The 12397-nt window shown below is 44.3% G+C and overlaps 1 protein-coding gene across 1 annotated transcript in view; it reads right to left on the bottom strand.

Annotated features, from left to right (window-relative positions):
- Window positions 1–363: 363 nt before the first annotated feature.
- The window catches only part of EBI3 (Epstein-Barr virus induced 3), a 30091-nt gene continuing 18057 nt past the window's right edge, over window positions 364–12397 (bottom strand). The window contains exons 3-6 of the mRNA XM_069216173.1: window positions 7962–8079; window positions 5482–5660; window positions 4720–4883; window positions 364–2093 (exon numbers count right to left, since the gene is read on the bottom strand). Coding sequence (XP_069072274.1) covers window positions 1941–2093; window positions 4720–4883; window positions 5482–5660; window positions 7962–8079 — 614 coding nt within the window. The 3' untranslated portion in view covers window positions 364–1940. The remainder of the gene's footprint in view (window positions 2094–4719; window positions 4884–5481; window positions 5661–7961; window positions 8080–12397) is intronic.

Consider the following 12397-nt stretch of genomic DNA (forward strand, 5'->3'; position numbering starts at 1 on the left):
AGCCATTCATGATGCTGCTGTCACCAGCATAACAGCAACGTTGTGGTTGGTCTGAGCGTCCTGCTTCGCTGCTCAGACTGGGAGTGGGACCCTGTGCATGTTCTCCACTCGTCTGTGCAATAAAGCCGCGCAGAGAACATGCAAAGTGCGCATGTCTGTTTTACTGGACCAACAAGGCCGGCCAAACAGACATGCGCACTTGTGCTGCAAAACCCCTCCTACAGCCCACTCCCTCCAGGAAATACTGCATTATTATCATTTTATTTTTCCTTTCCCTCGAATCCAGTGGGGCGACGCTCCTCCACCTTACCGGAGGAGCCGCCTCTGTTTAAAATGCTGTTGCATAAATACGTACACAAGGACCAATTTTTGAATAACAGCTTTTTATTCTAAATATTCTCTTTTTTACATAAGTATGTCATAAATCTCTGTGGCAGACAAAATTATAAGTGTTATTTTTAAAGCAAGGAGCAGCCACGTAGAAGATGGGAGCTGCTAGACCCTTCGAGAAATGTAAAATATCATAGGTATTAAAAGGACCAAGAAGGGTAGGAAGACAATAGAGCAGCGGTTGGGGAGAAACAATATGGAGTGGGAATGGGGTGAAATAAAAATAAAAATGAAGTTGGGTGAGAAGGAATAAAGAAGGGTAAAACCAGCTTACAAGGTAGAGAGCATCACAGACTGCGGCCAAATCTGGCAGAGAGAACATGAGCAGCACACAAGGCAGATAAAATTGAGAGTGGTGTTTTTTTTGTAGTGGAGAAGAACACGAGGGAGAGGGATGGAAAATAAATGTATCCTCATGAAAAAGAAAAATGTAGTTCCCTAAAAGTGAGCAGTGGAAGGCTACACAATCAAAAACACGGTAAAGGGGATATACGCTAAGGGCGGGGCAAATGGAAGAAGAGTAAGGAAAGCCATCGAGTGACATTAAAATCGACCAACGGACGCTATGGTCGGGCTCTTAGCCCAGTGTAAGTTTTGGGAATAGTCCACAGGTGATTTTATATAACTGTGATAGGCGAGACCTAAAACCTGCAAGCAGGGCACTTCGAGTCCCATTCATAAGATCAGTTTTATATTTAGCCACGAGAGGTCGCTCCTGGCTCGCGTGTGGTGGGTTTGCATATTAACATTTTCCTACAATAGCAATGAATCAGGGTGGGAGTACACGTCACCGTCAGGCCCTACAAGTTTTGACCATCTTCTAGAATGAAACGCTTAGAAACGCGCAATGTGCCACCACAATTAACTCAAATTTGATGGGGACAATTTTTATCCCCCTCCATGACATGCGGTGCTATATAAAATAACTATAAGGAAAACACAGAATGTCAAGGTAATGTTGTTTCTAAAAATTGCAAATTATCAGTGCAATATCTAAAAAACGGCATTTAATTCTAGGATGAATGGATGGAATACAGAGTTAGCTCTACTCACTGAACATTTTTATTGGTTTCTTATTTATGTATTTATTTATTATTTTAGCGGCATTAAAAAACGAAATGTATCTCCCACATGCAGCCGGCCCTCTCTGCATGGAGCACTGCATTTAGGCAGTGAGGAACATCACACACCCGGCACTCTTAAAGAACGGGGAGGGGTTGCAAAATGTATCTCACCTATGGCATCAAAATACCCGGACCCCAACTATAGCCAAAACATCACCCAGAAGCGCGGTCAGGGCACAGATGGACTATATAGCCCCATCTTCATTTTAATGGTTGAATCACGGAGGTAGCCCAAGCGCCTTGAACCCGCTTTGAAGCCATTTGGCGCCTTACAAATATACGTCACCACACCCAGCAGGAGGCAGCCCCCGCATGTTGCAGCATGGAGGGTGGATGCTCTGAAGTCCCCCCGCGCAGCAGTGACGGGAGGGCCCTCCGGACCCACTTGGGTGGGCCCTGCCTCCCCCACCACCCCCGCGGCCCCTCTCAGTGATGCGCCCACGGTCTAGCGCACACCGGCGGGCTCCAGGCGCTGGCCTCGCCGTAGCCGATGAAGTCCTTGGCGTTCACCTGCACCCAGTGCATCTTCTTCGGCCAGAGCCCCTTGATGATGACGGAGGTCTGCTCGTAGGGCCCCCGCTGCGGAAGAGAGGAGATGCAGTGAGATCTGGCCCGCACGCAGCACCCCCAGAATTTAGCCACAATTAAAGGCACACTAAGAAGGCGGCGTCAGCCATTTTCTGGAGCAAAGAGAAGGCAAAGTGTGCAGAATAATGCAACAAAATCAAGTGCGTTCTGTGATTTTATATCCGAGGTTAGTTCATTCATATAAACTTCGAAATAAATAAATGTGGTTGAAGTTAATTATGTGGCAACCCTGGTGCAATTCCAACCAGCTAAAACACACAGGATGATGCCACCATAACTCTGTTCATTGTTAAGGTATTGCTTGCAACGCCTGAGGTCAGAAATCAGCGGTGCTAAAACGAAATACCACTAGTTGCCTGTAATAATTTATTACAGACAAGGAGTGAAGTTACAGTAACTCACTGCACTGAGCCGCGCAGCATGGTAACAGAAAAATAAATCCTCTAGGACTCAGTGGTCTTCAAACTTTTTAATGCCACCCCTCCACCCGAAGGACAAAAAAATCACCACCCCTCCGTCTGAATTTTTCACAATGATTCTATTAAATTGCCAATGTTTAAGTAGGCCTTACTAACATGTAAAAGTATCCACACTGATTATTAGAGGTGGGGAGGGGTGTGGGGTTTTGAAGTGTATTTGGAGGCCCTTCCCTTTTGACACATGCTCCCAGCTTGGACATAAATGCAAAACATGTTAGTGATGGCCCATTACAGAGCAGTTAACTGTTGCTCATTTTTTTCAGCTTAAAACAAGCCCCCACCCACTTGAGGCGGAGGCCACCCTAGGGGGGCCCGCCCCCAGTTTGAAGACCCCTGCTCTAGGTTAATCTAGCTCAATGAAGCAGGCCGAGGTAAGGGGCCTAATACGAACTGAGGAATCAGACCCCATATTTCATGTTTTTAGGAAATAACTTGAGGGAACGTGTTTCTGCACTTATTCCTAAAAGTCTTTTCCCGATATTGGACCCAAAAGGCAACAATTCTTGGTTAAAAATATCAGACATGCAGTGCCCCGTGAGACTTGCAATCCCAATGGGGTCGGGCCGGTTACCACCATTTTTAGGTCTGGCTTGGGAGCACAGTTGTGTTTCTCACCTAAGGTGCTTGGCGGATTGGTGCACCATTCCACCTTCCGGGAAGTGCGTCTGCATGAGGAACTATTTTACATCCAAAGAGCACACTCAGTCATCACATTGTTTATCACATTTAATTTTTTATCTTCTACGTATGTTCTATAATGAAAGAAGTCCTTTTTGCTACTTTTTCAGTGCAAAGTCAATAGGGCAGGCTTTAGTGTAATAAAGCGTACATGTGCAGGCAACACATGTAAACCACGTGTGAATGGCTCTATTTACGTAGGTTAACACTTTAAAGCCAGGCCTATTGTCTTTCTTTATATGGGTAATAAGGGATAACCTATATGAGGTATTACCCAAAGGCAAATTGGCTTATTTATATGTATCCTTCAGAACCAGAATTTCAAGGGTCTGTGTCTCAATCTACTTATATTGGTGTGCCCCCCGGATATCAAAACCACAATATCTATGGGACACAGTATCAAGGACAAAATATCGAAAATAAAATATTGACAGGTAAGCACGCCTAGATTTTCTATACCTAACTCCACATATACAGATCTGCACGGTACATATATATATTCAAGGTATGTAGATGTGGTGAAAGGAATTATAATTATATACTCCCCTATATGCACTTTACTTCCAATATTTTGTCCCTCAATATTCTTGTACCATGATATTGTTAATGTCGATATATATTCATGTAGCACAACCCATACATTTTCAGCTAGACTGGACCAGTTTTCTATTAGTACCATGCAAAATAAGTAGGCCTATACATTTAAATAGAAAATTAACATTTTACTGTCGAAAGCCCCCATTTCAAAGAGTTGAGAGCTGTTTATGCTTAATGTTTGTTGATGGTTTGGTTCTGGAGTAAAACTGTAAATAGTAACAGAAAACTAAATATTATTGCAATTCTGATAAGATAACAGTAAGCACTTTGGGTCTCCCAGTGTGGCAGCAGGGATTTGAGTGAAAAAGGCTCCCTAAAAACACACACTCTGGGCACCATGTATTGTACGGAATAAAGAACTCCCAGATTCACTGAGTGAGGATCCTGCAAATCCACCACCCTATAAATGCCTTGTACCTTTATATAATGACAGGATTCCACATTGTCTTGTAATATCTTAATTATGTACCATTGGGAGTAGTTAATCCTGTGTGTGTATATGGACCTGTCTAAAGCCTCCTAAGGAGCCTTGTGGATGTACAATACCCACTAACAACATTTATGCAAGGAATCCCCTCCGATTTCGAAGTTGAAGTCATTACAGTGTTTATCCACCATCTACAAGGGGGTCTTTAATATTTATTCCACTGTTTTTGAAATAGGTTTTCTCCCTACAGCATGAAGGAGAGACTTGAATTATAAGGACTGTGATGATTGAGCCTGTACTAAGAGTAATGAAGATTACTAGTAAGTAACAAGGTTTAGTAACAATCTCCCCACGGTTCGGAGAGGTCCTTAGTGCCCACGTGTACTCCAGATCCTAAGGTTCTCTTTCACACTACGGTGGCCCGAACAGTCCTTACCATCTTGAAGGTGCTGGCTCCATCCCACTTGTAGCGTATCATGTACCTCAGTGGGAAATACTGCGGGAGTGGCCAGCTCTTAGGTGGATCCCACCTCACGTGGAGCTTCTTAGTTTCTCCGTGGACAGGTGACACACTCACGTTCTCTGGAGGATCTGGCTTTACTGCAACGTCCAAGAAAAAGACAGAGAATAAGCAGTGGGCTTTGGACAATCCATTCCCAGTACAATGCTGCTCCAGTCACAGTTACTCAACACAACATCACAGTGAGATCCAGTGGAAATCATTGTGCAAGTCGGTGAGATGCTAGCAGAACAACTCTGCAAATGTGGCAAAATCACAGTGAATGGCAGCACAGATGCAACAAATTTACAGAAAATTCTAGAAAAGATACACTGATAATGTGGCCCAATTAGAGCATTGTACTAGTAATTTCACAGTGAGATGCCAAGGACATTAGATTGTCCATAAGACAAAACCACAGTAAAAGGTGCAGAAAATCAGAGTGCCATTTTGTGTTAATTTGTTTTATTTGTGTAGAATTCATGTTCCCTTAAGATCACTTCAAGGTGGCACAGTGGGCCATCTTCTGACCTTCCCTCTCGGCCCTTTGAGCAAGGCTTAAGTAAGAACCCAAAAAGAGACCTCTACTTCCAAAAGGGATCCGTAACCACTGCCTGCCCATAAGAAGAACCCCTCGCTTTCTGTGCAGAGATGCTGTGCCCCCTCACTCTTAGAGATCCCAGTGTCAGTGGCTCTTACTTATGTCTTCCACAATGAAGGGGTGCAGCACGCTAGCAGCTCCCAGGGGGTTCACGGCGGTCACGTTCAGCACGTACTGTGCAAGGGAGAAGACCTGGAAGTCACTTATGGTGCAGCTGTGGGGTTGGAGAGGTGACTGGATGCACTCTTCATGGGCTTCCTCAGACCCCAATCCTTGCCTGTAAAGCAAGTGCAAGAACATCAGATGACCTTCGGCTCAGGGAGAGCAGATCTATCTCTTTCATAAGGTTTGGTTTTCTTCCACCCATTATGGTCATGGTTGTGCGTGATACTCACAAAAAAACTAAAAAAAACTGGTAAAGACCTTTTCTGGAGAAATTTCCTTTACAAAGCAATTTCCACAAAGTTTTCAAATTGAATAACATTCTCAAATTATTTAAGCGAACCTGGTAATCTTCTTTATTACCTTTTTTCCTCACACTTTATTGGTAATCTTGCTCATGGGATATCCAACAGTTTCAATCGTTCTTTTTCGATCCACTCCTCTTTTTTACCACCATCTGTGATCCAAGCTTGCCACACACCTCTGACGTTTTTCCATTCAGGCTAAACTTCAAACCACTACCTCCTCCCAGTAACCACTAATGATTCATACATATCTTCCTTTCCACCAATTTCCTGTCCCATAGTCCTCTTTCTCTTTTGTTTCTATTTCCTACTTTGGTTTCTCTCTACAAACAGCAAACTATGCCCTGGATCTTCCATCACCTACTCTGCTCCCCCTACTTCTGCCCCCTCACCCATACTACGTCTCTGAAAATAACCCCAACCCATTTATCAACCGCTCCAAGGGGTGTCTGGACAAAATATTGAGTCCAACATATTGCGTGGACAAAGTATTGTGTCAAAAATATGGAGGACAAGAATATTGTGGAGGTAAGTTTCCATGGGAAAACAAAGTTTTACTATACTTAACTCCATGTATCTGTACCTTGACTATATATACATCTTTAAGGTAAGTAAATGTGGAGTTAACAATATTACATCTATAATTACCTACTTGCTCTTACATTCTCGATTTTTGATCCTCCATATTTTTGACGCAATATTCTGTCCACACAATATTTTTGCTCTCGCTATTCGATCAGTGATCCCTCCAAGCAGTACCTCACACCATCAACAGGACTCTGACACCGCTAAGAAGGTGGTGGTATACATTCTCCGAATGGAAGTCATCCTGTTTGCAAACCCATCCGAAGTACACTGTGGATCCAGATATTTGGGCACCCAAGTGACAATTTAGGTGTATGAAAAGTTTAGTGAATCTGTCTTAAAATTGTTGTCCATCAAACCAGCAATACGATCAGCACATTTGAGGAAGGTGAACCCGATGTTTGAAGCCGCTGTCCACCTTTCACTGCAGGCTGAACCCAGCGTGACTCGAAGGGAAACAGATTCCCACAGCAGGCTGTTGCACTGAGTAGCCGCACCCACCTGCAGAAGGATGGCTGGGGTGGTCCCTGGGACACCCAGGTGTTCATCCCATTAACTGTGTGCCACCTGTATGTGGTGCACTGTGAGCTCACCTACCAATGGGCGGTTTACCATTGCACTCGCATGTGTAATATGGCAGAGGCACAAAGGCAAAGTATTCCCTCATTTATGTGGGACGAGGCCCTGTCCAAGTGAGGGGACGCTGAATGAGCACCTGCATGATTCATATTATAGAAAGGGACACACAAACATCTGCATTCCCTAAAACCATAATGCCCTGGGCCACAAAAAGTGAACAAGCATGATTGTTGCACCTCAGGACACTCAAGATCAACAACTAAAAAGAGACTATTCGACAGACTGGTGAAATATAAACCGGTTGTGGCAGTATACTTTATATTCAAGGCCTTTCCTTGTGGGACTGACTTACTCTACCCCTTGGATATGAAGACAGTTTTGTAAAATTTAGGAACATTCTGAAGATGCACCTTTTCGGAGAGGCCTTTGGACCGCAGCACATCTGACAACATGTCTGCCCTGACTTGGGTTTTATTTTCTGGCATCTTGTTATCATTCTACGTGCCCCCATCGAACCCCCCCACATGCCTAGAAAGTGCCATGAAGCTGCCATTAGGCTGAGCGTGTGGATTAATAAAATATAGAATAGCTTAGCCCATCATTGCAAGGCATCAGTTAAGGTAATGTAGCAAAAAATGTCAAGCGTAGAGCAGTGGTTGTCTGCTAGAATATTGATTAAAAAAAACATCGCCTGACATATAGTATAGTGACCTAATTACCACTTACAAAATATCATTCTGTTGGGTGTAGAGTTTCTACTATTCACTCCATTGGGGCAAGATTTTTGTAAGCAATACTTAGGACACAATATTTTTGCCAGACAATATTTAGGGCATGATCTTCTGGTACCATACCCTGTAGGAAGTAACAGCCATATACAGTGCAGCATTTTGCAGTATAGCTCATTGTAGAACAGCGGTCACAGTGGTTTTGCGTCTGCTCCTTACCAGTACGTGGTGAGGAAGTTCGTGCTGAGCAGCGGGTCCCGCTCCAGCTTCCAACAGCACTGCACAGTCTCTGGGTATCCAACTGCCCAACACTGGGCAATAGGCCGCTCAGGGGCGTCTAGCAAGGGAACGAAGAAACTGTGATTACCAACAGAGCTCCCTTGAGCAGACACTTGAGTGGGCAAAATGGGTCAAATGTAGACAAGTGGTATGCAGAATCTGTGACAAGCATAACACATATGGAGAGTGGGGGAGAGTATAGAAAGAACCGGAAGGAACAACGCCGTACCTGTCTCCCCAGATGTAGAACCAAAAACACACAAGAGAGTACGGGATTCGCAGGTTGATACGAAGCTTAAAACAAAGAAGATTTTCCTTGTAGCTCTAAGACCTAATTAGGGAAGTAGATAGTAGTGGATACTGTGGAGAGTTAAGAGTCAGTGATAGGGGGGGGTTTGGGGGAGGTGTTTCCTTTACAGACTAGGTGGTCTCACACACTATATAGTGTCATGCTTCATCATATGACCACCTAGCCCAACCCAGGTAGGACAGTGCCACCTGGGCGGACTCAACCTCACTGTTAAAGGAACAGGAGGGAGTGCGTAAACTATCACTATTCTGGAAAGATGTGGGATCCAGCTAAACTAGGGTGTACTTAAAAACACCTAAACAGTCACCTGTGTGAAAGTACACTTTTAATAGTGGTGACTGCTGGTGTGGCTAAAAACAAAATTGGGACACCTCTGTGAGAGCAAGGACTCACAGGGTCGCCTATCTAAGAGTCAATGGCCAACATGTTTCTGCCCTCTCTGCTGAGCCATGGAAGGTCTTGGGGCATTCGTCAGGGCCTAGGATCCCTAAGCCTCATATAATATGAGGAAACAACTGCTCCATACAATAGGAGAGTGAGTGGACAAGGTGCAATGAAGGTAAGGGGCCTACCTTGAGAAAGGCAATACCTTGTGGAGGCCCTAAACCTGAAGGCTACTGGCCCCAGGAGGTCCACAAGTGGTCCAACCGAGGGGACGGAGTAGGCGCACAGCAAGCGCCCTCTTTGGAGTTTGTGTGACAATAAGGGGGCACTCCCCCTCCTGGATTCCTGGGGCCAGTAGCCTTCAGGTTTAGGGCCTCCACAAGGTATTGCCTTTCTCAAGGTAGGCCCCTTACCTTCATTGCACCTTGTCCACTCACTCTCCTATTGTATGGAGCAGTTGTTTCCTCATATTATATGAGGCTTAGGGATCCTAGGCCCTGACGAATGGCAGAAACATGTAGGTGTTTTTAAGTATACCCTAGTTTAGCTGGATCCCACATCATTCCAGATTAGTGATAGTTTACGCACTCCCTCCTGTTCCTTTAACAGTGAGGTTGAGTCCGCCCAGGTGGCATTGTCCTACCTGGGTGTGGCTAGGTGGTCATATGATGAAGCATGACACTATATAGTGTGTGAGACCACCTAGTCCATAAAGGAAACACACCCCCCAAAACCCCCCATCACTGACTCTTAACTCTCCACAGTATCCACTACTTACCTAATTAGGTCTTAGAGCCACGAGGAAAATCTTCCTTATTTTAAGCTCCATATCAACCTCTGAACCCCGTACTCTCTTGTGTGTTTTTGAATCTGTGACAAGGCCAAAGCCTTTTGCAGCAAAATGTAAGACCTTCACCAGTGTGCAGCTGTGATTTGGACTCAGTTCAACCTTATATGACCAAGGTTGAGGAATTTTGTATTTCTATTATCTGTCATGAGACAATGTAAATAAACCATGTCCTCACATGTAGAATTGTTTAAAAAGTTTACAAATTTAGGCCACACTCAGACCTCGGCGGGTGGCCCCTCAGATCTGCAGAGTCCCTTGACAACGGTCTCCGCACAAAAAGAACCACACCTGGTAGCTGGAAAGAAGGAAACAAACTGTGCAGAAGAGATGCCATGTTGTTTCAGCCCCGCTCAGCAAATGTTTTCATTTTTTAGAAACAAGCTTCGAAAGTGAGGATTTGATTATGAGGAATACCTCCAAATGTCCCTGGCACACTGGGTGTTTTCTCTTAGTGCTTGGGTGTCATTTGTATTGTCTCATCTTCTGAACCATCAGTCTTTGCCTGATGGCCCTGAACAGGAAAACTGCATGTCAGAAGGACTGCTGCAATAAGGCATTGTTCAGTGACACTGTGGTTGACAAACAGGTGGCCAGTTCAAGGTTTTCAATGATGGGGCTAAATGTGGCTCCATTCATGGATGTCAATTAGGGGCCGCAGCTGTGACCCCTGGCTTGCCCCTTGCGAAGCCTGGCACTGCCTTTGCTACCGCTGGCCTCAAAGGAGGCAAAACTAGTGCCAGGAACACAAGGACAGCTCCAATTTCCATGTTTTCTGTCAATTTTTTAATTACTCTAATAGTGAACAATATTTTATTACTTACTACTAGTATAGTAAAAAATAAATTACAGTTTACTGGACATTGACCCTCCCTGGCAGCTTAAGAAAGAAAACATTATTTTAAATGTATGTTAGGTGCGTGTTTGCGGGTGAGAGTGTGTTTAACTGAGAGCAAGTGTGTGCGCTTGTGTAAGTGTTATATGTAAGCATGCATGTGTGAGTGAAAGTAAAGGTTCAACGGTGACGTCACCTCACTACCTCTGGCATTTTGGTGAGTTGACATTCATGCCTCTATTGCTGGAAACCTGGCATTTCTTCCACATCTAACTGAGACGGGCGAGACGCAGTTTGCGCCAAACTCTAAATCAGACCGTTAGTTCCTATCAGGGACACAGTTAACACATGTGCATTGTACTCAGCAGGTAGGAATTGACCTCTAATTAGCACCAATCAATCAACCAAGGATTCGTAAAGCGTGGCAAGTCACCCGAGGTCTCGAGGTGCAGGAGTTGCTAACTGCTTCGTAGTGATCTGTTAATTCGAACAGCCAGGTCTTGAGTTCTTTCCTGAATTGCTGGAGCAATGAGGGGCTCCAGAGGTGCAAGGGTGGCCCGTTCCAAGCTTTAGCCAGGCACTGGATTTGCTCCGGAGAAGCAGCAAAGAATGTAAGATGCCTGACCTTGTTAACGACCTCCTGCACGTCCTGTAATGCTGCTGCAGTTTCATATCCATGGCCTATATGACCATTCTGGCATGAATGATGTTATAAAAGATGTAATATGTGATGTCACTTGTGAGGTCATGAGCAGAGAATGGATGATTATGTTTGCTCACCTAACTATAACTGGTGCATATACATTTTTACCTTTTAACATTTGGGGAGTATATGACCGTCACCACTAGGTAGTTATAGTTAGGACCTAGTTTCCATAGAAAAAGTTTTTTTGTTTGTTTTGCTAATAACTTTAGCGCTGTTTGATGAATCTTCACAAAATTTTCCAAGAAAATGTGAAGCTCATTTCAGCATCTGTCTGAAAAGCTTTGGGGTGATCCGTCAAGAGGGGGTTGAGAAAAAGGGGTGGTCTCAAAACACTTTTTCCTCAAGGCATTTTACCATAGGGATTTTCAACAGCAATAGAGCCCGAACCATTGGACGGAATTGCACCAAATTTGGCAATTCCGATTCCAATTCACGGACCCGAAAGTGCCTCTTTTGTTTTTTGGTGTAAGTCCGATCAGTAGTTTCTGAGAAATTAAAGAAATTCCAAATTTGTATATACATAGAGACATGAAGGCTCCGCAAACCCTGCCGACCTCATGCTGAGATCTGATTGACTGCCAACAATTCAACATTGTTTACATAACATTGTGGTATTATATTTAATCAGGCAATATGCATTCCTGCTCATGTGTGTACTGAATGAATGGATGGGTAAAATCAATAAAAAGATTAATAAAAAATGCATTGCTTATGACCTCACATATTACATCACTCATGACATGGTCAGTGACATCATTGATGACATCTCAAATGACATCACTCATGACATCACTGAGCTACTCACACACCCACTCATACCCCCATACACACTCTTGTACATCCACACACACACACACAGCTACTCACATACTAATTTAACAGACCCATAAAACTACTAACAGACCCACTCTCTCACACAGGAACTGACACAACCACTCACTCACCCCTACAGTACTAACTCAGCTATTCACACACTCAGACAGCTACTCACATACCCACTCACAGACCAATACAGCCACTCACACATCCACTCATACACCCTTTCTACCACTCACATGCCCACTAACAGACCCACACAGCCACTCACACACCTACTCCCTCACACATACATGCACCTGACTGCACTCCAGAGATATAGAAAGGAGTTGCCATGCACACTCAGACTCTTACTAGAAGATGGCTGCACCTGGCTGCACTCAAGAGACATAGAAAGTAGATGCCATGCACACTCAGACTCTTGCTAGAAGATGGCTGCACCTGGCTGCACTCCAGAGATATAGAAAGGAGAGGGCAT

This window comes from Pleurodeles waltl, chromosome 12, assembly GCF_031143425.1.
Source record: "Pleurodeles waltl isolate 20211129_DDA chromosome 12, aPleWal1.hap1.20221129, whole genome shotgun sequence".
Classification (NCBI taxonomy): Eukaryota; Metazoa; Chordata; class Amphibia; order Caudata; family Salamandridae; genus Pleurodeles; species Pleurodeles waltl.